The sequence below is a fragment of the Apaloderma vittatum genome, unplaced genomic scaffold (genome assembly GCF_000703405.1).
Source record: "Apaloderma vittatum isolate BGI_N311 unplaced genomic scaffold, ASM70340v1 scaffold6360, whole genome shotgun sequence".
NCBI classification, from domain to species: Eukaryota; Metazoa; Chordata; class Aves; order Trogoniformes; family Trogonidae; genus Apaloderma; species Apaloderma vittatum.
In genome coordinates this window covers 1-27,354 of record NW_009696072.1, presented here as the reverse complement: position 1 = coordinate 27,354, position 27,354 = coordinate 1, and the positions used below count along the sequence as shown (strand labels likewise).

General features: G+C 37.7%; 1 protein-coding gene across 1 annotated transcript in view; it reads left to right on the top strand.

The window, feature by feature from the left end:
- The window catches only part of LOC104276862 (thyrotropin receptor-like), a gene marked incomplete at its 5' end in the record, with an annotated part of 35,526 nt that extends 9,411 nt beyond the window's left edge, over positions 1-26,115 (top strand). Inside the window, 4 exons of the mRNA XM_009873320.1 lie at positions 11,527-11,598; positions 15,748-15,822; positions 24,772-24,846; positions 26,037-26,115. Of these exons, the coding sequence (XP_009871622.1) occupies positions 11,527-11,598; positions 15,748-15,822; positions 24,772-24,846; positions 26,037-26,115 (301 nt within the window). The remainder of the gene's footprint in view (positions 1-11,526; positions 11,599-15,747; positions 15,823-24,771; positions 24,847-26,036) is intronic.
- Between the last annotated feature and the right edge of the window lie 1,239 nt (positions 26,116-27,354).

Here is a 27,354-nt window from a genome sequence, read left to right as displayed (position 1 = left end):
TCTTTGCATTGTTTTGTGGTTTTTGGGTTTTTTTATTTGCTCCCATGCCTCCTAAGTCCCTTTGCCTAGTAGCATAGCCTGAGGAAATGGAGCATTACCCTGCAGTAGAAGATAGACTGAAGAAGAACTGAAGTGTACCTGAGATACAGAAATCTATAGGACCAGCCGGGACACACTTGAGGGTGATGAGGGGGCTGGTCAATGTCACTGTGAGGCCATTCTATCATCTTTGAAAGATCATGGGGATCAAGGGAGGTTGATGACATCTGGAAAAGGTAAACATCATGCGCATCTTACATTAAGGCGAAAAAGGAGGATATGGGGAAACACAAACTAGTGGGTGCTATTTTTTATATGCAAGTCATTCTCTACCTTTGAAGGTGCTTTTGCAGGTTCTGTATGTACAATCAGCGCCAAAAAAAATTATTGTTTTTTATTCTATATTTCTTTCTTAATAATTCCTAACATTCAGTTTGGCTTTTTGACCCCTGCTGAGCAGCTGGGAGCAATTACAGGCACTTCGTGGTCCTCTGATTAGAAACAATAGTAGCCAGCAATTACAGCCTGTTCATACTCTCTTTCCTTGTAGGAAATGAATCTCTTCTGTTGTTTTCTGGTTTCATGGTCGCATTTGAACTTTGTTTCCAGCCATTTATAGACTCTTCATCTGATATTTCAGAAACACAGCTCTTTATCATATTTGGAGTACGTGTTCCTCCAGTGCACATAGAACAAGGTAGTGGGGTGTTTGGAAGTCTGGCGAGCAGGACTGCATACTGCCAGGTATATCTGCCCAGAATTAGTTAAGAAAAATAAATCATTGTGATCTTTAAAGAATATTTAAGTATGAACTGAGACTTGTAAGACCTTTAGAACTGATCATATTGAAAGTATGCCAGTGTTTTAGGAAAGTGTTATTTTTATTAGTAGTTGTCAGAAAAAAAATCTAGGCACGAAATATTCTTTCACCCGTGGAACTGTCTCTTAGATACTAGAACAAAGAGGCAAAACTAGAAGAGAAGTCTGCATTATTTCTACGGAAAAATAGAAGATTGCAATGCTAAAGACATTAAGCAGGGAAATCTAGGGATCCAGTAAAAGGTACAGAAGAGAGGAAAAACAGGAGTAAAAGGCATAAGAGGTCAAAGCAGAGACAATCTTTTTATGGTCTACCTTACTATCTGTACCTAAATGATAGCCTGAACACAGTTTTCATATCGTACCATCAAGGTAGTTTAACTCTTTCCTGAATCATATATAATTACACAGTTAACATGCTAGATTATAGCGTTGGGTTTCATTTCAATTACCTTTACTAGCTCTTCAATCTCTATATTTAACTCTCCTTATCCATGAGAAAAAAATAGCTCAAACTTTGTGTTGTGTCACTCAATCTGTCTTCTTAAAGATTGCCATTTAAAACAATTTTCATTAAGTGGGGATATAGAAGAGGTAAATGTCAGATACTTTAGTACCTTTGGTTTTATTTCAAAACAAATTGAAAAGAGATGGAGCTTTCTTCAGATCCAGACAGATGACTTTCTTGAGCTCGAGACAGAACTAGTCTTATTTTAGCATGTATCAGCAGCTCAATTATCTATGTTGGGTTTAAACTGCGACAAATTTACTATAGGTGCTATCATTGCTTCTGCTTCAGCACTGGATTTTACAAAGTGGTGTATATCATTCTCCCCATTGATTTAGGTACAATATTAGGGCACTGTCTTGCAGAATCTTGAATAGAAACAGGCATAAAATGGGCTTTTTGCAGATGGGACTGTATTTAATTATTAAGACAAGATACTTCTACCCTTTAAAATTTTGGCTATCTCTAAGAGACACTGAAACATGGCTAACAAGCTGTTAAACTATGAGCAGCTTCACAACTAAATTTTTTAGGGTTTTTGAGGCTCTTTAATGTGTTTCCTGTGTACATGAGGCTGTGTAAGGACTAAGCCCAGCAGAATAAAAAAACCTACTTCTGAAGTTTTTGAGGAACCGAGATTGTACTCCATACTTCCTGTTCCTCTTACTGCAGGCTATTGTGAAATGCTGATCTGCGGAACATGTGAAATTATTCCCTCACAGCTGGTGATGAAGGCAGATCATTTAGATTTTTTTTGAATATTACCCAAGTTGTCCAGTTTCCCAAATATAACCACCTTTTTTAGACTGTTTTGAGGCTCTGTAAATCCATATTATGGAAAATATCAAATATTGATTGATTTTGCAAATATAAAAAAAAACCTGAATAAGTCAGATTTGCAAAAAGTTGCCTTCCTAATTGATACCAAGAGAAAACATGCTATTTTTGGCTTTTTGCAAAATAGTCTGTAAACAGCTGCTTAACAGTTATAGTATTTTGTAATATTTAAGCTTTTTCTTTCCTTTTAGAGTTATATCAAGCTCTTTCTCGACTCAGGAGAAGGCTGTTGCATGCTTCTGAAGTGTAATGGGTTGGAAATTTAATGTCAAAAGAAAACATTGTAATGAAAACTGACTGAAGTAGCAATTCAAGATTCAGCAGACTGTAACACTTACAGAATTGGTCTGTTAAACAACTGTCAAAATCCTCTCCTAAAACAGAGTTTTTGACTCTAGTGTAAAATACTTTTTTACTGCTAAATTAATCAAAACTATTTATCTGCGCAAACAAGAAAAAGATAAAAATTAGTTTCTACTGCCACATCATCATTGTCTTTTGTGACAATGTGCAGTATTTTAGTGAATCTCTTCTTAGCATCTACAAAAGAACTATGTGCAGTCCCTCTGGTTTTCTGTTGAGCAAGCTCTGTACAGTTAAAGCATACTGAAGTAATGCCGGCTTCTACTGAGAACGGCTTGCTTTTTTCCACTTGTACAGTTCCCAGCACCGGCTAGGTTTCTGTGCCGTGACAAAGGAATTTTAAATGGTACAAACAAACAAGAAATGCTACTGATACTACAACTAATAAGCAATGAAAAAAAAGTATTAAAATATTATTTTGATCTCCAGTAGTTTCTCTAGTTCCATATGTCACTTATTCCTGTTCTTCATCTGTCACTTCATTGGGTTGGGTTGGGGCGGGGGGGTGGTGTGTAGAGAACCGCGTAGTTTGTAAATCATTTCAAGAACCCTTAGAAGAATTTTACCTGTGACTCACCATTGTGGTTATGAACAAATCATTTCACTCTAACATTTCACTTCATGTGAAAATGGACTTCATGTATGTCACCACCAGGATTACAGTAGTAAAATCATGCCTTTCCAAGAAAAAAATATGTAGGTAAATATAACAACATGCATCAGATTAGAAAGGGAGTTTTAAAAGTACACATTTTTGTAAAATGCAGTACTTTGGAAGCACTTTGCATGGCAGCATGTGCATAAAATTATGTAAACGATTCCCTGAAAGACAGTTGATAAAGTATTTTAATGAACTTGGCAAGTATAATGGTGTTTGGTAGAAAATAATTATTTTAAGAAAGATCAAACTTCCTAGCCTCAGAAATAGTTAGCTATTTTTACTAATAAAAACAACTCAGTTTTGTTCAAAAAATGGTCTAATTGCAATTAAAACTTTAGTTTTATGTGTTTGAAAGCTGATTCTTATGATAACGTATAGAATGCCCAGATTTTGCCAAAGGTTAAGGAAAAATCTTCCAGTTGTGAGAAACGTGGCCTTATATGTGATGTCTCATCATGTACTTAAGTTCTGCTGTGTCATTGCAAGAGTATTATCTTAATTAAATATTCTGCAGAAATTTACAAATGTACTTGGAAGCGTTACCTCCTCTGTGATCATCTTACTATGACACCCTAAACGTACTTCCGTGTTTGCATTTTGTATGGCCACCTTACTTTAGCACTGAGGTGTATACTAAGTAAAACAGTAAGCCACTGCCTAGCTTCCTGGTTTTTTCTTCAAATTTTGGTGGTACCAATTATGTTTTAACCTGCTCAGCCAGCATCTTTCAGCAATTCTTGGTATTAGCGAAGTTCCTCACAGGATTCTTCCTTACCACATTTTTTGCAGGTCACAGCATCTCAGCTGTTTAGGATTAAATACCACTGCCTTGTAGGTATTCAAGGGATGCTTTTCTTCAACACTGACAGTTCTGAAATCTATTAAGTGACCTTAGCCACCTACTGTTTTGTTGGTAGGTGGAAAGTAACAGTCAGTAGAGCCAGCATCTTCTATAGTCTTCAATTTTTACTCAGATCCAGCAAGAAGCGGTGGGTGATCACAAACTGAGCAAGAATAAGCTCCAGTGTTATGGACTGGTGTTTTCTGTTTGCTATATATTGGCAAGTAACCAACCTCAATTCTTTCCTGTGAGTCTGACAGTGTCCATATGCACCTCAGAACACAGTAAGAGGATGTGTTAGCACCAAACTTACTTTCAATGCAAAAATTGACCCAAATGCTCACCTGCTCAGATTCGTTTTGAAAGGCTCTAGTATTTCTTTAATTTCCCAGGGCTGGGCCAGTTTTAAGATATACTTGATGTTAGTCTTTTGGACTTCTGTTTAACTGTGGAAAAGTAGCTACATAGTCTTCTATCAAATTTAGAGCTCATTTCCTACTTTCAGTCTTTCCCTCTCCTACCACGTTGGTAATACTGGCATTAGACACTAGGTGGTAATCGTCTTCTGGTAAGCTCAGCATTCGTTTCACTATGTGAAATGCCTTTTTAGAGCTATTTTTGCACCACAAACACTACAGTACATTTATTTCAGAATAAAAAAAAAAATCTTGTAATAATTTTAAGTTTGTTTAGTTTGTGTTAGGTTTAGTTTAATAGGAAAAACCTAGAAGTTAATGTGTCAGTAATTGTTTACCTAGCTATTCTCTTAGCTGTCATAGTTATTTCTCCTTGTATAAAAGCTGGAAGGTCACTGCTTGTTATAATTTTCTCAGAAAGATGAAATTAGCATGTAAAATTTTATACTTTGTTCACATCTGGTCAACCTTTTTTTCCTGCCTTTATGGAAAATAATTTGTTAAAATACTTGTAGCTGTTGTTGCCATGAATCAAAATATAAGTAATTTTAATCTTATATTCTTTGGATGGTCCCTACTTATTTATTACGTTTTGTATACAGACATCTAACAATGTTTTAAAATGAATAAGCTAAATCTGTAAAATATATAATTACTTCCCTAATACATCTTAGTGCAGAAATATCATAGATATTGCTGAGAATATTGTTAAAATCATGTGTATATATTTATATATACATTTAGATATTTCTTAATACAGAAAATGTGAAACCATTTATATTTGAGGAGAATGTTTGTTTCATTTGGATTTTTCCACTATTTACCTTGAGCTTCTGCTAAAAATAATGTCCTGTCAGTGCTGGCATAGCCAGTACTTCTGATATTCACAAATTTCAAATGTTTTTAAATAGTCTCCTGCAAGAAATTCAACACTACCAATGTTCTGAGTTGAACCTCTTTATATGCTGAACACCAACTTCAGTAAGTCATAGGCTAGATTCTATTTTTGTGCATGCGTGGAGTCAAAAGAGAAGTAAGATTATAAACAGCTTCATTTGAATTTTGCTGGAACTGCTTTGTACTAGTCATTAACTGTATTTAGCATTCCATAAAAAGTCAGCCATGCTATGATTCTGAGTCAGGAACAAGTGGAAGCAAGGAACTGCTGGCTTCTCAGATGCAATTATGGCTTTGCTTTACATTAAACTAGAGGGCTGATAAATGGGTGGTCAAGAACTATAATCTGTACAAAGAGTTAGTGGTGTTTCATGTTGTCAAAGTTTAGGGCTGGACCGGACACTAAACTCTGACAGATGTTCCCGATGATCCGCCCCTACCCTCCCACAGGAGGATAACGGGAACCAGAGAGAGACTTTGAGGTTGGAAAAAAAAAACCACCTTGAACCAGCTTAATAAAAAAGAAAGTAACACTAACCATAACAACAAAAATGGTGAACTGTATACAGATATATAGATAGACATATATATATAAGCAGGTAAATATATTTAAAGATACAAATGAATATGTTAATACAGAGCCTGTGCCTTCCGGATGACAACTAGGTCCAGAATGGGAAAGTACCAGACTAGCCTTGGCAGGGCACCCAAGCCTAGAATCCCAATAACAGTCAAAGAGAAACAGAAAAAGAAGCCTTGGAGTGGCTGTGCCATACCCACCCAGGGAGGCAGAGGAAAGCGACCTGTCCTGACGAACGGTGCTCCTCTGCAGCCTGAAAACAGGTGGCAGAAACACCAGCAGCACAGGGAGAGATGGTGAACAGCCAGGGCAACCCCTCCAACACAGCAGACACCAAACACCCCAGAGCGCCTCTTAGGGGACCTTATAAACCAAGCACTGGGGGAAAGAACACTGTGATTGGTCCACTTGGGTCACATGACACATCCTCTCCTCCCCATAGGCCTCCTGCATTGTGATTGTCCCTGTGCTGGGAGCCCCCAGAGAACTTTTATTCCGGTGCTCTCAGACCAGCACAGGTTTTCTCCTGTTCTTTCTAATCTTGATTTATTAGGGGAATATTTTTGAGAAGTTGTTTTTTATTTCTATTATTATTACTTTTACCTTGTGTCATAGTTTAGGCCCAGCTGGCAGCTCAGCCCCACACAGCTGCTTGCTCACTGCCCCCACAGTGGGGTGGGGAAAAAATTAGAAGAGTCAAAGTGAGAAAACTTATGGGCAGGCAGGTGTTCAGCCATCCCTGGGAAACAGGGCTCCATCATGCGTAACGACGACTTGGAAAGACAAATGCCATCACTCCAAATGTCCCCCTATTCATTCTTCTTCCCCAGCTTTATATGCTGAGCTTGGCATCATGTGGTCTGGGACATCCCTTTGGTCAGTTGGGGGCAGCTGTCCTGGCTGTGTCCCCTCCCAACTTCTGGGGTGGGCTGAGGAGCAGCAAAGGCCTTGACACTGTGTAAGCCCTTCTCAGCAACAGCAAAAATATCTCTGTGTTATCAACTCTAGTTTTATTTACAAATCCAAAACATAGCGCCATACCAACTGCTATGAAAAAATTAACTCTATTCCAGCCCAAACAAGCATACCTTGTTTTAAGCCAGCTGTAAATTACATAGTTTAATGGATTGCTATTTATAGATCTTTTTAAGTGCATTCTAAGATAAGAAAAAATGCACAAATAATGAAATGGTGCTTAGCAGTACTAGAAATACGGTGCATAAGGGAGAGATGACATTATTATCTATTAAATACTTGGGTAGTGCTCTATGCATCAATATTGTACAGTTATTAAAACAAAGCAGATGTGTTTACGTTTGAATACTTTGCAATCTCCACTTACGTATACCTGTATTTCAAAGTTAGTCAAAACCAGGGTTGTTTCTATGCACATATAAAATATTATGAGTCAATGTAGTCTTATACTTTTTTTAAAATCCCATTTTTATTTCAATGAAAATAACTAGGCTAATCTTGAGAAACAGAGTCTTTGCTAAAGATTGTTTGGGAAGATCAGCAGGGAGTCAAAGTGGAGTTATTTCAGTTTTTAGCTGAATATTCATAGTTCTTGATTTTTGACCAATAAACTCTTTATATTCCAGGTTGACAGATGTTTGGGGCAGAGAAAAGCGAAAATGCAAAGTTATGCACAAGTAGTCTAATATGTTTCTTATCAGTTGTTCAAGTTTCATTTTCCTGATATATGCAACATAGAGTATTTCAGGAACATACAACCTAAACTTTTGATGTAAATATCAAAGCAAGAAGAAAATTTTAGAACTTCACACTGGCTCTCAAACCTATGAAACTAAGAAATGCAAACTAAATGCCATACTATAAAACTTAAAATGTTTTTCTGAAAAATTCTCTTGCCATTTTTTAAACAACTCATTTAGCAAAAATTTGATTTATATGCTTTTGTATCTTTGTAAATATTTATGGCGTGTTTCTAATAAAAATTACCTCAGACTGCAGGTTCTTCTTTTGAAATATTTTACTGAATAAACTGAAGATTTTTTCTGGATTTATTGAGGCTTTTAAGCCTGAATGAGAAGATAAAGATAGAAATAAATGGTAGAATGCAGATTAGCACAGGAGCAATTTTTCTTCATGAATATACTGTGGCTGGTTGGATACTGGACTAACTAAATTTCAAATTGAAATATGCAGGTTTAAGGAAAACTTCTAATGCATGCAAGACAGGAAGAATCACAGTCTATTAATATAATGAATTCTCAATTATTCATCCTATGTTCACACTGTATATTATGGTTGGCTGGCTAGAAGCCCTGACCTGTCTTACCTTTCTTGTTATTTTCTCTGGGCTTTAAATTCCAAAACTTGCTCTTTTCCCAGCCTTAAGGGCGTATTAATACAGTTGGTAAGCTTGTGATCTTTATGTGCACTTATGACTGGGCTAAACTAAAACTAGTGTATATAAATTACTCTCAGCTTTGATCCATCCTATACTGTTCTGCCTCAGAATTTTTTCAGCCTCTCTTCTTCCTACACCCAAGACTTACTGTCCATCCCCCAGCCTTGTACACACCACTGGTGCCTGGTGATCCCCAACCAATAATTATCCACACACTCACAGTTAACAAACAGGACGTGAAATACTGCTTTTTCTCTTGTTGTTGTTCTGCTACCTTTTAAACTGTTTTAGGAGGTGACAGCAATGTATCAGCCCACAGGTTTTTAAAACTTGCAGAGAACTGGAGCTTTGCAGGTGGTCCTACACAAAGTCTGTCTTAAAATATTGGCCCTGGCTGCCCCAGGCCTGTTGCCTTAGCTCCATTTTATGGTCTACGTTCTGTGATTCTGTGATACGTAACCACTGACTCTTTGAATTCAAGCAGCAATCTGTTAAGACAGCAAATAGTTGAAGAAGGGCAGCTAAGAAACACCAACTGCTTTGTCAGTATATGCTACATGCTATTACTTAGCATGTTGTTTATGTGTTACATGACCTTGGAGTCTTTTAGCTTTGCTGACAATCTCTGATACTGTTTCACCTCACAACTAAGTTTTTGTCATGAAATGCGCTTTTTCTTCTCTTCTGCCTAAGATTTCTTCCTATTTATACTTCACTGTCTTTTGGGTCCATTTATAAACACATCTTGTACCGCATGTTTTTTCTGTCATATTTGCAGAATGTTGGGATATCTTTAACTATAGCAGCTACATAGGGAGAAATATGAAACTCCCACTTCCAGCCCATATAATACATTTACTAGCTATTCATTCGAAATATAGCCTTTAAGGCTACATTTCTTCATTGTATCTATTCTTGAGATATTAGAAGCCTTGTCTAGAAATTTATAAATGCAGGGTCATTACATAATACGGCAACTTTGATATAATTGATTCATAAATATTTTACAGATTTTCCAGGCCTTTCTGATGAGACGTTTTAATTTCCGTTGTGTCAGTGGAAGGTTCATGGAAGCTCACTTAGCCCACATGTAGCTCGTGAATGATGGGTCTGACTCCATTCATTATCTGAAAAGAACGGAGAGGGATGACTATCTGAGCAGGAGGTCGAGAAGTGACTTAAAGTGTTTAAACACTTAAGTGTTTAAATTCCTGTTTTTCTGGAATGTGGAATTATGTGTATGTGATAGGCTAAGTGCTAGTTTCTGTAATGATAGGTGATGAGAAGTAACTATCATGTAAGTTAGCATTTTATAGGTGAACAGAAGACAAAGGATGTAAGAGAAGTTAAAAGTGAACTTAAACTAATGTTTTCTTCTGAATTCTAACAGTCTCAAGGAGAAGCCTTGGGACTCTCCTCCTAATGCAGCCCAAGATACCACTAGCCTTCTCTGAAGCAAGGGCATGTTGCTCATGTTTAACTTAGTGTCCACCAAGACCCCCCAGATCCATTTTTGCAAAGCTACCTTCCAGCTAGTTTTTGTTTGTTTTTTTTTTTACTCAAGATGGAAAATTTAAGAATTTCTATGGATAATTTTGTTTCTTATTTGCAAGTTCCAGAAGCTTGATAGATCTTAAAATGGTAATATTTTTGTCTATGTAAATCAAATATAATTATTATAATCAAATACTTCACATTATGAAACAGAATTAGGAAACCCTCCTAATTTGTTTAATTCTTTTCTACTGAACTATTCTTGAACAGCAGCTATGGGAAAAGTTTATCATTTGTTCTTGATTATTCTTCAGACTATTCATTGACTGTAAATTATGGAATTGTATTCCCAGAGGTACTGGAAACCCAAAGATTACCTCACTCAGCAGTGACAGGCTGTAACTGTAAATTTAATAGCCATTATAGGCTAATTTTCCAGAGCATTTCCTCCTTCTTTGGAGGAGTCATTCTGCTAGAGATTCATTCTGTTAAGAACCTGCTGATAAGTATCTCAAATATTGCCCGTTTTTCTGAAACTTCCTGCAGATGGGTAAGACATATAACTATTCTCTCCTGAAGTGTGTCTTTATCTGGGCTTAAGGTAAAAAATAACACTGTACATGCCATCCCCAATCGGAGGTTTAGGGAGAAAGAACGTTGTGTTTATTACAAAGTATATGAAGAATTCTGTGGAGGTAGAATGTCTTGCTCCAAATGAGGGTTGTATGAGAGACTGCTAAATGAATGTCTCAAACAGTCTGGAACCTAAACTGGCCACAGCCCGTGCCCAGCTCCGGTCCGTGTTGGTGCGGGGTGACCCAGCCCCTTCCTGAGCTCCTGCCCAGCCCCAGCACCGGTGGAGGGGTGGGGGCAGGCAGGGATCGGGGCTGTGGCTGCAAGAGTGAAAAAGTCAGGCCGGGAGAGGGAAGGGTGACCCCCTCGGAAGCCCCCACCATCCCTTAGATCAGTTCAAACAACACGATGTGGCAGCAACTTGACTGTAAAAAGGGCGAGAATCCCGGGCAGTCAGGTTCTTGTCGCCCACCACAAGAAGGTGGCTGCATGTGCTGGATCCAAGGGTGGTGATCTTTTCTTTTCCTCTCGCTTTCTTTCTCTCTCTTTCTAGTCTTATCAAAAGGCTATCTATTTTGCTCGCTGATGGCTCTTTGTTGTGAGGCGTGTTGATTGCGCTAAGTGGACGACTGAAGCACATCCTTGTTAGTTCTTTGTTAGCTGATAAATAAAACTGGCCTTAGGATCCTTGGTGTGACTCGCCTCAGTCCTAGCCTGGGAATCAGTGAACCTGAGCTCTCGTCCTGAAAACTCAGGACGTGACAGGGTAGAATATCTTTGTGGAGCCTGAAATTATTAAAAGAATGCCATACTTTTAATACTTCATTTACTTCAATGGGCTAATATGTTTGCTGGCCATGCTCCAGAGTTTTGGAAGGTCCATCATTACCACCGAATGCTGAGTTCCTAGGAGAGATGATGCAAAAGGTTGTAATTTAAATTGAGGGGGCACACCAAGCAAACCAAGCCACATAATGAAACAGGAAGAGAAATGATGCAAAGATGGAAACATTGGGGAAAGGGAAGAATAGAAATATTGGAGCAGAGCTGGAGTCATGTAGGACTTTTTAATGTTAAATTGTACTTACCAAGGGATATTAACTGCCAAACTTCTATTTCTGTAGGAGGTTTATGGAGACTCGCCTAAGAACAATTCCAGGTGATGCTTTTTCCAATCTCCCCAACATCTCTAGGATGTAAGTTCTGTTTCTGATATTATTTTTTTAGCTCTTTTATTGAAAATCAAATATTGTCAGTATCTTCCCCAAGTTGTTCTTTAAAGAGAATATCTGAATATGGAGTTTTACTTTCCCCCTACTCCACATTTATGTGGAGGAAAATAGCATAGATACAATTGATTATAGCAGTAACCTTCCCAAAATCATGACTTACTATGGTAGCATCACACTCTCTCCTTCTGTGCAATGGCTTCTGGGTTACTACGTTTCTCTTTCTCTTGTTAATTTTTAAAAAGCCTATGAAGAATAAACAGCAGTTTAAATTTAATGTCCATGTCGTTCTGGATTTTTCTGATAGCACTACGAATTCTAAAAATCATGAACTCCCACTTTCTTGATATAAACTTTGTGTTAAGGAACCAGTACCTGTATTTTAACTACAGCTCTTGTGTGTGTGTCTTGGGCTCTAATGTATCGTGTCTCATTTGCCTCTCTCAGCCCATAATTTCCATCATCAATGACAATTTCCAGATCATTCCTTCCTTTGTAAACTCATCTAGAAAATGTTCTGAAGTTTCAACAGGGTGACAGAAACTGTGTTTACCCTTCCAAATATAGCACTTCATTTTGCTATATGGTTTCCACTATATAATTTCCACAAATAAACCCTGTTTCCTGTGTACCGAATCGAAATTTAGTTGTCCTCTTTATGAGCCTTGTTTAAACAAAAATTTTAGAGTTACTATTTCTCTTAAATTAATGCATATCTTTGTACTCTTATAACTTGAAGTAGAGATTGTTTCCCTGTGCTGCTTTGCCACAGGAATGAAATAAAAAGCATTTCAATGAGATGCTCAAGTGCAAAGTTAATTCCTGTCAGAAATGTGTTAGTGCACTGGAAAAAGCATTTTATAAGTCATCTAGATGTAAGAGAAATTTCTGGTTTACATTCTTAAAGTTGCAAATACATTAAGACTTGATAGAAGGACCTCACCGGCTATTTTCTGCTGACTTAAAGGAGGTTGAATATTCAGTATTTTCATGATCGAGGGTAAGAAACCTTTTTCCTGTGCTCAGGACGATGCTTTGGGGGTCACCTGCACAAGTACCTCGCAGACATCTGAAGCGTAGCTCCATGAGCAGTTTTCCCCATGGCTTCTCCTCGCAAAGTTGCATCCTTGCACTGCACAGAGCCCTCTGGCAGCAGCCCCGTGCAGAGCACAACCTCTCCCCTGGGCACTCTTTTCCTCTGTGCCACGCAGTGCCTTTTCATGCCCCCAAGCACGCTGCTGTCCTACAGCCAGTGCCAGCACACAGTCCCCCCACACCTAGCCCACACCTGCCCTGCTCCCCAGTGCCAGCCCATGCAGGACAGCCCTAGCTGTGGGCTCCGCTTGCCTTGGCTGTTCTGGCTGTCCTCTGTGAGGCACCCCACACGTCATCAACAGCAGAGGGGAACAGGGGCAGCCAGTGGTGCTGGCAGCTCAGGGGGTGCTGAGGCTGGAGAGAGAGAAGAAAGAAAGTAAGGGCAGGCAGAGGACCTTATGGAAACCACCAGGTGCTGATCTGCTTTAAATCCTGTGTTCTCAGGGTCTTTCTAAACAGGTTACTGAAATGTTATCTGCAAGCAGACTTTCTCTGCAGCTGCGCATTTGGTGTTTAAGCTAGAGCTGTGTTTGTGATGGGTTTTGAAGGCATTTTGAAATCCTGCAAATTAAACACAGCTGCTAGGGAAAGGAGGTCCTAAACCAACTCCCTTTCAAAAAGGGGATTTAAAAACACTTTCCCTCTTCTTCTGATACAACTCTTTCCAGTTCTGATTGTTAAGAATTTTATTTCTTATATTTAATGTGCTGTATTTTGTGTTCATTAGCCAGGGCTCAACACTTCGAAGCAAATGTTTATGCATACATGTTTTTGCTTGACATTCCTGTCTCAGAGGAGATTTTGAATGTGTTTGTGTGGTTTTGGGGTGTTTATCTAGATGACACTAAAGCGAATAAAACTACTCATTTCCCTGTCATCAGTGATGATGTGGTTTATTTAATGTACACAGATACATCTGCTTATGAAGCAAAAGAGTGGAGGTCAACAGGCAAAGAAAATAAGCAGTTTCCTTCCCACTTTCAGCCCAGAGCTGAAAGATACAAAACTGCAAATGAACCCGGTCCAACCGAGGCAGTACAGTAAAAATGTGACACACGGCATGGTGGGAAGAGATGTGGTGGCCATAGGGGTGAGGAAAACAAGAAGAAATGTCCATTACTGCTCTTCTGCCCCTTCTCACAGGTGATAGAAAAGCACTTGCATGCCTGCTGTAAGGTGATCCATTTTGATTACAGAGCACACAAAAAGTACTCTGAAATTCCTAGCCCCAGTATAAGGATGAAATGTTTTTTCATTATGCATTTTTAATTTCATTTTCTGTTAAGCTGATTTATATATAGCTGTTTGCTGCATAAAACAACTGGATTTTTAATGTAGCATTCATATAACCTATCTTTTTGGTATGTTAACATGTAGCTCTGTTAAAATGGAATAATTAATTCGTATGAGACTGAAACTCCAGTTCTCTGAGCAACAAACATTTATTGCCTACAGGAAAGCAAAATTAAATCATGTCTCATAAACATCTAATTCTGCAATACTGAATCACAGAGGTGCAGACTGGAAATACTTTCTTTATTGCATTCCCCTTTTATTATTTTGCTTTTGGAAGAGGCAAATAGCTTTGTAAAAGCAATATTACTGTAGAAAGAGAATATTTTGGTCATATAGTCTCTACTAGTTACTTTTCTGACATATTTTCAAACATTGTTGAATATATCTCCAAAGTGACCAATGAAAAGTAAATCTCATGTAAGAAGAGTTAAAATTCGTTCAGATAATACGCTTTTAGATCCAGTCTGGAGAGGACATAAATTCCCTTGGAATTTATGTCATCTGCTGGTTGCTAGAACCAGTCATCTGCTGGTTGCTAGAGCATGTGCTCATCACAAAGTATTCTTTTCAATCTTCTAAAACATTTAAAATATTTGTTAATATCCACTGAAAGAAATAAAGAGATATCTTCTTTAACATTGCCACAAAAAAATAAAAAAATCTGATCCATAATTGATTGTATTAAAAAGCCCTCCTGGGTTAAATGATGATATTTAAATTAGCTATTTATAATTATTAGTCTTATTACTGTCATTGGAGAAAATAAGAAGAATGTTAACAGCTTCTCTGTTTTGTTTAAGGAACACAACTCAATTTGTGTAAAATGCCATTTGGATATTTTTTAAGTATGATTCTAGGATTTTGCAGGTCTATTGATTAAAAAGGACAAAAGACATATGATACTGTCTCTTTATTATTACATTTTATTTGATTTTGACATCTCAAATTGATGTCTAAGTCTCTTCTAGTCAATTTAATTTCGTGCATTTAAAATAATAATCATGTTGCTTAGAGTATATGTAACCATGTGAAATATTAAAAACTGAGTCAGTAACTTCAATAGAGAATCAAAATATAGTACTTAAGTATTTTAATAATAATAAATATAAAGAATATTCAAGACTTTCAAATTATTTTAAAATATCTGTAAATTAGAAATATGTTATAAAATATAAAATACAGAAATTTAACAAATGCTCTTTCAACATTGACAAATATTAAAAATGAGATAATTTGAAAGACACAATCAGTTAATTTAACCCAAATAGTGGTAAACACACTTTTTTTCCCTCAGCAATATCAAAGCACTGGTTTCCCTGATGATCCGTTTCTCTCTAGAGAAATTATGGCAGTTGTTGCAGTGATGCCCCAATTCTTTAATATAGAGAAATAAGCAAATTTACTTGAAGGCTAGATCCCCTTAGAGAAAAGGGGATTCCCTTAGGGAAAAGGGAAGAAATATGACTCTAAAATGTGAAATATGCACGTTTGCTTTTAGTACTTAATACCACTGTTGTGGGGGGGATTACCTGTATTCTGCAGTATAATGTACATCTAAGACATCAGTCAAAATCAAAATCCTGTTAAAAGTTCTGTGTGTCTGGCTGTGTCATGGCAGTTGGATGAGAAAAAGAATGAGAGTAAAAATAAAAGTGCCATGGTGGGCACTAGTCATGGCTTGCCAAGGTCTGAGACTTGTTTCTTTTTCTGTTTGCTGGTGTTTAGCTACATCTCTATAGATGAAACACTTCAGAGTCTGGAGGCCCATTCCTTCAACAGTTTAAGTAAAGTAACTCATATGTAAGTACTGTAATTAAATAAATGAATTCAAGTGTAAAATTAGTTTGGGGATGTGTGCAAAGGGCATACATGGTGGTGTCTGAGTTGTCATTCTTGTCTCTTTCCTAGTTAAATATTCCTTTTCTCATTTCCTTTCTCCATAAAGTGGAGTCATATCTTTTTTTGACTTGTGCTTTCTTTCCCTTCATCTTTTCATTTCGCTTGCTTTTCTGTATTCCCCCGCCCCGCCCCGAAGTGTAAGAAAGTGTAGTAAAAAATATGTGGGACTACATTGTAAGCTTGTTAGCAAGTTGAAATAAACTGGCAGCTAGGAATTACTTCCATCAGATTACTGAAGGTAAGTGTAAAGCAGCAACATAAGCACCAGAAATCAGAAGAGCCAAAGCACAGAGCAAAATGGCACGCGCTGCAGACATGGAGAATAATAAGTAATCATTAGACATTAGGACTAAGTTCTTTACTATGAGGGTGGTGAGATAGTGGAACCAGTTGCTCAGAGAAGCTGTGGGTGCCTAATCCCTGGAAGTGTTCAAGGCAAGGCTGGATGAGGCTTTGATCAACCTGGTCTAGTGGAAGGTGTCCCTGCCCATGGTGGAGAGGTTGGAACTAGATGATCTTTAAGGTCCCTTCCAACTAAAGCCAGTCTCTGATTCTGGATGTGCATTAGTAAATTGAAGAGCGTTCATCTGGTTATTAAATGTAACAGGAACATTATAGACAAAAGCTTCTGGGAAGTGTTTTGTTCTGGCCAATCCTAGGGCAGTTACAAACGTCGTAGGATACCTGCATCCAGGGAGTTTCTGTTATCTGCAGTACTCTGTTAAAATGAGAAGGTAGTGTATTGAATAGAGCTTCACAGGATCCATCCTGCTCTACCATCTTTCCATTACTGATCCAAATGGGGTAATGGAAAATGTGCCAGTGTTGTAAAGCTCAGATGAGTTCCAGTTTGGTATATTTCAGAGATTTGTGCTTGCAGAGGTTCCAGAGGAAAGCACTGTCAGTTATCATAGATCCAGAAAACACTGCCAGAAAGACTTTTGTGTCTAGAAAGAAAACATGCCAGAGGAAGATGTATTGTTTAAGGTTGTTGCAAGGAGTGAAAACTACAACCTATTTTCCACACTGATGTCGTGCCAAACAACAGTAATAATAACCTTAGATTAGAGAAGATTCCTGTTAGACTCTAGGAAATGTTTTCATATGGCTGGCATAAGTAAATACTAGAGTTGTTTTCCTGGGGAGGTCGTCCCTATCACTGGAGGACTTTAATGCTGTGTAATTAGAAACTCCCTAAGTGTATTTGATCTTCACTCAGAAAAAAGACTGAGACGAATGATCTTTTATCACTGCTCTATCTTCTGTAATTTTCTTAGTTTTACTTTGCACAGTATGAAATAGAAAGATTAATAAAAATAAAGGAGATGATATCATTACTATTACTGTAGATAGAGAGCAACTAACACTGGAAAGCGGAAGTGCCTCCCCCAGGAGTACCTGACAGTCAGAGCTAGAAGTTGAATCCAGGATCCTGAGACCTAGTTCAGTTCAATAACGTGCTCCTGTAGTATTCCTGAAAGAGTTTCATAGGAAGGCTGTGGTGTGATAACAGTATTTATCTTTGGTTATAATGCCATTCCTTCTTCTGTAGATGTGTTTTCCAGGCCTGTCGTCTTCATAGTCTCTCTTCATCTTTCACAGTTGTTGTGTCTCTAGGATTTCTTGTTTAATACAAATGAAGGTTTAATGAAACATTTACTGGCAGCACATTTTATAAGCAAAGAAAAAAGCATTTGGCACTATGCGTTACAAATTCCTCGTGTGGTACTTATTTTGTGGTTCACCTTATTAGAAGTTAAAGATAAAATGTTCTTCAGCCATCGGATTTCATTTCAGGATTCTTCCATGCAATATGCAGTGTTGTATCTTGCCTATTTTAAATTATATGGATATAAAGACTGCTTGAGGAAAAAGGAACTAGCTGGATAGATAGCTGTTTTTGAACGTTTCTGTACTAGATTCAAAGTGGAGAATGGACTAGAAAAATATCCCTCAGGATCTTAATTCATAACACAGAACTGATCTCCTTCAAAGGGTAGTATAAGCCTTTGAATATAAAGAACTCCACAAAATGTGCACTTTATAAACGTGTGCCTAGTTTGAAGTAGAGGTGGATGGAGCTCCGGTGTTGCCAGTGCCTCCCAAAGCACTTGTGATGTGCTCCCAAAGTTCTTGTGATGTGCTCTGTAGCACTGCCTAATTTGCATTACTTTCTACTACCTAAAGGGTTGGGAAGGATATCAGTAGCAGCGTTTCCTGTTATCCTCTTCCAGTCTCTAAACACCCCCAAAGTTCATTCACATTTCTGCCTGGAATGTGAATGAACTGACAGCACCCCTTGCCATAAGCATGCCTCATTCACAGCTCTCCTGAAGTCAGGCCAGAGCACATCATCAAGGTCCAAAATCTCAGCATTAGCACACCCCTGCCTGATCCCAGGCCTGGAGGTGCTCTCCATGACCAGGAAGCTGCAGGCAGGAATCTGCAGAGCTCACGGGTACCGACACTCCAGGCACCTGTGACATGGGCTGCGGGCAAGGCAGGCTGCAGAAGAGGTTTCCTGCTATGCAATGTGGGACCCCTTGTATTTTTCACAAGGCACTAGCAAAAAAGAAACTGTACACAGACATACAAGATATACCATTGTGGGGTTTTTCCACGCAAGAGCCAAAAATATTACTCAGAACAAGACACCGGAAGTCTAATCACAAAAGCTGTAGGCAAACCCCAAACCTTTGCAGATAGCCCACAAAGAAGGACTACCTCTACAATTCAAAAGTGCTTGCCAGATTTTTAAAATCTATTTGGAAGTAAGGCACATATATTACTTAATCGGGGCACCTGGCAGATCAGGCAGTTGCATATAAGCTGTAAAAGAAAGCAACTTATAAACCTTGACTATTTTTCCTAATTACTTCCATAACTCCTCTGATTTGATAGCACTTACCATTGTTTGGCTTGATTTACTTTCCAAAGAACAAGATTATTCAGGGGTATATATATATATAATGTTCTGTCATGCATTTGTTTAATGTTGTCTACTTGTGTAGTATTTTCAAAGTATTATTGCTAAAATAATACTGAGTAAAGATTATCATAGGGATTTTAAAGGAGTTACTCTAATAGTTCTGAAAAGAAGTAATTTCAAAGAGTTTCATTTTCACAGGTTGTTTTTCATGGACTTTTCATAAAGTGCAGTTTTATGTAAATAAACTTTTTACCCTAATTTAAACTTATAGACATAGTTTTATTTTAAAAACATTTGGTTTTAAACATAAAAACTTCTTAGAAGAAAATTTAGTGTTTGTGGAAGGGAGGAACAAGCTTAGGCTTGATCCAAGTGTCCCGTGAGTAGGCATCCTATGTTCGTCATCATTCCCACCTGCCAAGCCTGCTAGAGTGCTTCAGCTTTGATCTTCAGCACTCTATTTTCTTGGTCCTTACTGAGTTCATGTACCCAAGTCCTCATTTTCTGTTCCTTCCAAACCTCAACTCTTTAAGCATAGGCCATGCTTTCATGAATCTATGCCTGTCAAGTGCTGAGTAACTTCTGCAGCTAAGGTTACCGATCAGTTGCTGCATTTTAATGGGCCAGATCTCATTTTTGTTGTAAGTAATGGCAAAATTCCCACTCTATGAAGACGAAAATCAGGGCCAAGACCTTGTGGAGGTTCTTTATTCCCAGCTGCATTAAAATGGCCTCACAATGGTTTCTTGCTCCTTCTTTTTGTCCTTATCCTTCTGAAGTACGTCTGTGAGACAGCCTTACCACGCTTACAAATTGAGAACTGTCTCTCCCATACAACGGCTTAAGGATTTATTTTTTCTAGATATAACTGTGAAAGTGTCTGATTAGCAGTCAGTATCTCCATAGTAGTTGTCTTACTAGTAGAACTGCAGCTTGATAGTATTACACTAAATAAAAAGGTTTTGTAATCAGGTCATTGTTTCTCAAGAAAAACTTGCTGTGCAAGGAAGCCCAGAAAAAAAAAAAATTCCCTCTCTCACTTCGCTCCCTTCTCCTCACTCCAAAATCTCTCTCCTCTTACACAACCACATGAAAAGCCCTCTGAGCATTTGGGAATAGGGCCAAAGGTTATGGTTCCAGGGTCTCGCCCTCGTATATGCGACATCATTTGGAAATCTGGTGGGGGACTGATCTCCATCTCTGCAGTGCGCTGTGGTGAGCTGGAGCCAAGGGACAGGGTAGCTCTGCCAGCCTCTGGGAAAGGCCTGCATTTCCCTTGGACAGCTCATGGAACAACATCATGGGATGCAAAGCTGCAGAAAGGAGAGGTGATTTGATGGAAACACATGAGAAGCAACTAGAGAGGTAGGCTGAAGAGATTTGGGGGACTGCTCTATATTTGCCATGAATTTCAGGGCACTGGGACAAGTGCAGTGCAGAAAAGTCTTCTTAAAAGCTGCTGTCTAGAGGTAGGGAATAGACTATCAAGAGCCTGAGACAGTTTTCTGGTGCTAGCGATACCATGGCTTGACTGGTGCACGTAGGTGAAATAACATGGGTAGCTTGGCTGTAGAGGGAGAATAAAACATGGAAGTATACATACAAGTGAGAGAAGCCAAGGAAGCTATAGGCAAAGCAGATCTAATAAGGTAGAAAGGGGTCCCAAATTATTACAAGAAAAATATCCCAAACCAGCTGATTTAAAATATTTCAAAACTGCTGACCTAATTATCCTTAGTCTTCATAAGGATCTCAACATAACGTGATTATGTTGAGGCTGTCAACGGCCAGATTTGCATTTTCTACATTCTGGTCTTGAACAAACTCCAAGATGTGTCAATATTGCAAGGCAGATGTGAAAAATATGTCTGGTAAATAACATTTAGAAGCCACTTAAATATGTAAATGTTTTTCCTTTTTTTTTTAAATGTTACTAAATTAATATAGTGTGTTAAGTAGCTTATTAACCTTTCTAGAAGTTATCTGATAAACTTATGTCTCTAATTCATTAGACTGATATTTGAATAGTTCTTATTATTTTCAAGGTAGATTTGAATTTGAAACTAAAATTTTATATAAATTTATATCTTTGTTATTGAACATAAGTTCATAATTATTTGAAAGTTTTGACACAGGACTTTATACAGCCAATTGACTTTCTCTGCACATCTGTCCTTGAAGTTTTCTAAGCATTTTCTTTGAAAAGAAAACTGAGTTGATGTTCAGAGATAGTCAGGTGGTGATTTCATTGGTAACCTAGTACATTTTAAACTAGTAGTCTGAGTGCTAGAAATTAAATTTAAAACATTATCTTTAAACCACAAATAAAATAATTAAGAATTGTTTTATGTACTAGAGTAATGTTAGTTACTAAGTTAATGTTAGGATTGCAAAAGTGAAACGTTTGTCCAAGACACTTTTTGCTTCTCTACATCAATGGTCAAAGATACCTGTTAACCATCTTAGGGGTTTTTTATATCTTCAGAGGACTTAATTCCCAGAAGGACTCAGAATCATTACAGTGCTGTCAGATGCAGAATTTAAACACTGTATTCTAAAAGTAAGTCATTTTTGTAGAGTGTGTCAAAGTTCCATTCCTAAAGTAACTTAAAATCAGCTCTCACAGACACTTGGATACCCAGGAGCCAGCCTACTAGACATCTTTAACTATACCCTTCGGCCTTTTATGCATTTTAGGCAGCTGGAACTACCCATAGTTTTCCTAGAGCTGCTTTTTAAAGGAACCTTAGCATTCTAAATCCCTGGCTTTTGATCTTTTCAACTCACCATTTCAAAGAATTATACTGATAAAAGTGCAAACCCTGCCTACTGAATCTACCAACAATCAATTTGCTTTTCTTAGTTTGTTGGATTCTTTAGAAGTAATCCTTACATCAAAGCAATCCTTTGATTACAGCTTGAAAATTACTATCATACAACATTTAGGCACCTTTGAATATATTATTTATGACCAATTAACATTAAAGAAATTGTGAAATCCCATTTGTGTACGATTATCCTGTTAACCTATGGGATCAGAACTATTCAAATATCTTTTCTCCATATAGGTTTAACTTCATAAGTTCCAATTTTGATGGAGCTATAGATATCCTTTATATCTGTGATTCTGAGGGCTGGGGAAGATTTCTTCCAGTACTCTCTGAGATTAATAATGTTTTGCAAAAAAACAAAAACAAAAACTCTGAATTTGAAGATCTTTCTCTTTTTTATGCATATGAAATGAGATGCCAGATAGTCAGTCAGTCAAGTGCAAGAGGCACATTTGACTGGACTAGAAGTAGGGAAAAAAATCAGATTTTTCTCCTGATTTTTTTCTTTAAGCATTGCATTCACTTTGGTTAAATGACCTTTTACCTTTTTATACCTCTCATCTTCTTCTGTCTGCTGTTGATTTCTATAGTGCCTACCACAGAGGGCCCTTTTCTTCCTTTTTGGGCTGAAATGCAAATATAAGTACTGTATATATTAAAGCATACTTCTTTCCTAATCCCAGAATTACCAATCCAAGGAAATCAAAGAGCAGACACATAAACATTTACTCAATGTTCAGTTGAATCATTGATTTCCTCACTCATTATTTAAGCTTTTCTCTCATTACTGTGCCAACTGTCTCTCATCTGGCAATTTCATATCGTTTATTCCCAGATTAAATAGATTTTCATTTGCCTTTGTTAAACAGCACATGCCCTCTCATGACCCAGTTACTTATAAATCAAAATTGGATTGCATCTCATTGCATTATTTTGTGCTTTTAATTTTAGTACCATCTGCAGATTTTGAATTCTAACTTCTAGTACCCTCATCCAAATCATTTACACAGAACACTATGAATAGCAACAAGCCAAAACCTGATGACTCTACAGTACTCCAATGCATTACCCATTTCCAGGCTGAAGGTTAATCTGAAGACTGTTTTTCCCTGAAGTATGTTTGGTCTACAACAAAGGAATATCTGGCCAGGAAGCTCATGAGTCCAGCATTTTAAATTTAGTCAATGATGGAAAAAACTATCAGTTAAAGCCTGTAGAGAAAGTTCCAGTCTTAGTAGTGCAATAGCTATGTAACTAATAAAATAATTTGAAAGAAGAGACTGACGGTGAGAAGCTTTCTTTTAGATACAGAAACAGTACTGTTCGAGGTAGCTAACAGACATGAGTATTTGAATACAGCACTGTAATAGCAGTACTATAGCTGTTAATTACATCAGTTTAACATACAAGTAAAAGGTATATCTTTTTTTATTCCAATGTTGCAGGGAGACAGAGTAAAAACTGAAGACTTGAAAGGTGAGGCAGAACTGTGTTGTCAGTACAACAGCATATGGAGAGTCTGAATACTTTGTACCTGTATCTACATACTGATTCGTACACTGTCTTATGTCTCTTTTCCCACTTTTATTTCTCAGACAACTTGGCTGGATTGATTTTGACTTGTAAAAAGGATTCCAGTAGCAGAGGTATCCTTCAAACCCAGCTTCTTGATGCCTATATTGTGTACGTTACTTGGCATTGTTAGGGCATGGTAAATTAAATACTGCTGGTTTCCGCCAAGTGCCTGTCTAGTAGCATCACTTCTTGGCATGGCTTAAGACCCACACAGCCTGCACCAGCATGCCATCTGTACCTGTTGTCTTCATTAAATTTGTCTGTATTAGTAAGCATTTGCCTCAGCCCACTGCTCCACAGCTAGTCTTAGGGGGAAGACTGGCACCTTTCTTTCTGTATTGTTTCTATATTAAAGAAAGGCTGAGAGTTGTTCCAGCAGGTTTATAAAACCAGTGTCAAACAGAAGCAAACATGCAAAAAAGGGCTATCCCCTCCTGCAAACAGTAAAGTGGCCAGGAAAGAAAAAGCGTGCATGTGACAGGGGCAGGTATGAGTGGGGTTTTTTTTCATAAGAGATGAACATCTGGTAGGTCTCCTTAGTCTAGGCAGGGAATTTTGGCACAATCTGATTGGTGCAGCGAGACTGCTGACCATTGTTATGGATAGAAAAGAATGAAATCTGCTGAAAACAAAGAGGAGTGAGAAAGATCAAGGAAAATTGCATTAAGGGTAAAGGCAAATATCAGAAAAACAAGGATAAGTCATAATGCCAGGCAATGATCATGATGGCTGGAAAGGCAGCAGCCACATCCACAGAAAGCAACCAGCATGGCCATAGCCATGATCAGTGTCAGACTGGTTCTTCAATACATGCAGTCTAAAAAGCCATCTGCAAACCAAGCTGTCACTTGGGTAGAAGTATTTAAAGATAAAATCATGGACAGATGACATAAGAAACTAAGTCTATGTTAAATTTTGCATCAGTATAAAGCCAAGAGGTACACTGCCTTCTATACTGCTGGACATGTGTCCATGTCAGGTCTCAGAATGGATTTAATTTAAGTGACTTGAGCCATCTTTTGGATCCACTGATGAGTTCTGTAGAAGAGACATGAAAAATAATACAAAGTACTGTTAGAGACTTGAAGAAAATAACCAGAAAACAAGGACATAAAATTATAAGCTAAATAGATGGTTGTAAGTTGACAGGACTGTTATATATCAATACTGAAAATTTCGCTTAAGTTTTCTTCTTTCTACACACCTTCACAGACACAAAACTCACTGTGTTCAAAGTAACAGCTGTTGCCACAGGATATTGCTTTGATTTTAGGACCATGAAGACAAAGGATTCATAATCAAAGCTCAGGTGCTCCTTCCCACCTTGCTTAAACAAGCCAGTCTCCAGCACTGCGTCGATCCAAATGATAACTCATCATTGTAAGATTGCTCAGAACGGTCTTGACAAAAACTCATTGTAGGAATTAGGTATCTGAAATTTCATTTTAAAATTGCTGATTCTTGTTATAATAAATAAACATTAATTACATGGTAACATTCCTTCATTTTTTACAGTGAAATTCGAAATCTTAGAAACTTGGATTACATAGATCCAGATGCCTTTAAGAACCTCCCACTTTTGAAATACCTGTAAGTATTTAGTACCTTTAACAAATTGGCACTTAAGCCCCACAGATGACTCCTTTACATTATAGCAGTTTTGTTTCTTTGCATTTCATTTTGGAACTGATTGCAATGTTTTTCTCATGTTGCTTTATTTTAATGACAGAAAGCCAGCTATGGTAGGGGTTGGACTTCGACTACTTTTGTGAGAAAGGAAAACGCATTCACAAATTCATCAGTTATTTTGCCATTCTTCATATCCATTAAATGTCTGAAGTACACTAATGTTTCCCTGGTGAAATTCCACAGCTAGCTTTCTTCTTATCATAAGTGCTCTATTTTTTGTAGGGAATAGTGGAAAGAAGGGGCATAGTAGAAATATACACATCTTTTATTTACTAGATATTTCCACAGGGTTTTCAAGCTAAATGTGACAAGCCCATCTATAGACACCAGATTTCATATGATCTCTTTGGCAGAAAGAGATCCTGAAGAACTCTTTGTATTCCCATGAAGTTTCTAAAGAGCAGCACAGAATAACCAAACCATGAAATTCTAAGATTATAGTGTAGGAAAGAGAGACAAGAAAGAGAATGCTTCTGTGATTCCGAGTAATGTTTGAAAGACTCTAGAAAGGGCTGTATGTGCAGTAGGGGTAGCAGTGAGGAAGAGAGATTTTTTGCAAAACAATTTCATTTTGGGAGAAGAGCTTTAAAGATTGAGAACTATATATTTTTTAAAGTTATTTCTGCCCTAGAGGAGTAGAGAAATAAGGGACATTACCCATATTCACATTTGACAACAGTTTCCTGTTTTGCAGCTATTTGAACACTAGTTCACCTCAAATAAAGATGGAGGACTTGGGGGTCCAGACTATGGTCTGAAGGAGCCTTAGTCCCTTAAGCGAATCCAGAGATACTGGTTTTTTTTTTTCCCCTCCTCCCTATTCACTACACAGGCTTCTTCCCTCTCGCAGAACTGTTTACATATCTTGTTATTGTGCATTCCCATTTTTTAGATTCTATAATTTATCACAAATCTGGTATTTTTATTTAATTCTTATTGCATCCTTATATTTTGGACAGTTGATTATAAATAAATTGATTGACCTTATAGAGGATGAAATAAACTTCCTGCACTGTTGAATGCTTTGAATACCTTGTTTGTTGTTCAGTGGTCCAGTACACATAATTCTTCCTGTTTCTTCTCTCTTTCAGTGGAATTTTTAATACTGGACTCAAAGCATTTCCAGACCTCACCAAAATCTATTCATCCGATGTGAACTTCCTACTGTAAGTATCTGTCCTCAGAGCTGGTTAGAATACTGCCATCCTCAGATTCCAAGAAAACCTACAGCAAAGAGTTCCAATTTGGAAAAAATATCAAATAAGCATAACAAAGCACTTTTCCTCAAGTTATATTTCAATTATCATTAGTACCAAATCTGGAAAATGCCATGTCACCTAGCACTATACATTTGATCTGGATGAGAGACATGGACACACAAGCACGTTTCTCTTAAATTAGACAAAGCACGTGATACACAACTTCTACAAGGCTTTTGCTTTTATTTTGCTTTTGTTTTTCTAATGGCTATGCTATATCTGACTTAATTTGAAGTCAGAATAGTGTGACACACAGGACCTGATCTGACCTACAGCCTGCAAACATCCTATTCTTCTAACAAATTTAAGCTGACATGGTGAGCTCGTATTGCACTTATTCTGATACTACTCTTAGTTGAGCTCCTATATTGTTGAATCATAACCTCCACTGGCTATTTACCTTCTTTCTTCTAAGCATGCCCTAAGCATAGAAGACTCAAGAGCAGGAGAACTGGACAATCTCGAGAGCAGTTGTTTACCATTGCACCTTTAGAAAGCTCAATGTTGGCTGAGCTTATATTTTTAAAAATATTCTGGTGAAGACTTATTTCATTCAAAATAAGTTGTTCCATACAATTAATGTTTTAATAAAGAAAACAAAAAGGAGCTTAAAAAGCAAATTGCTAAAGTTGAGAAATAGAGTATTTAAGTTGCTAAACCAGGAATACCTTGGTTTCATGCCAGCCTGAGTAGTGAGGTCAGCTCAGCCTAGCACAGCATGTCTTTACCAAAAAGGACTACCTATCTCCCTTTATGTTACTTACCTTTTAGTCACAGTAGTTCAATAAGATGCCTCTCCTTTAGATTGAAAGCATAATCTTCTACAAATACACATTTTGCTTAAATGCTGTTGCTCAATCTTACTTGTAGAGTCACATTCAAAATATAAGTCTATAACCCCACTGAAGGGCCTAAGACTTAAGACTGACAACTGCCCACTTTTAAACTAGATTTCCTAGGTGGAGCCATCCCTCATTAACTAAAGTCCTCAGCTGGAAAGAATTTTCCTACTAGCAAGCTTTACTAATTTAGTTTAGTTTGCTCACATGAGGCCCTCCTACATAACCTTAAGACCTTTCTCACACCTTAAAACCCATTTACCTTAATTGATTTAAAGACACCCCTACACACACACCCCCACACACCCACA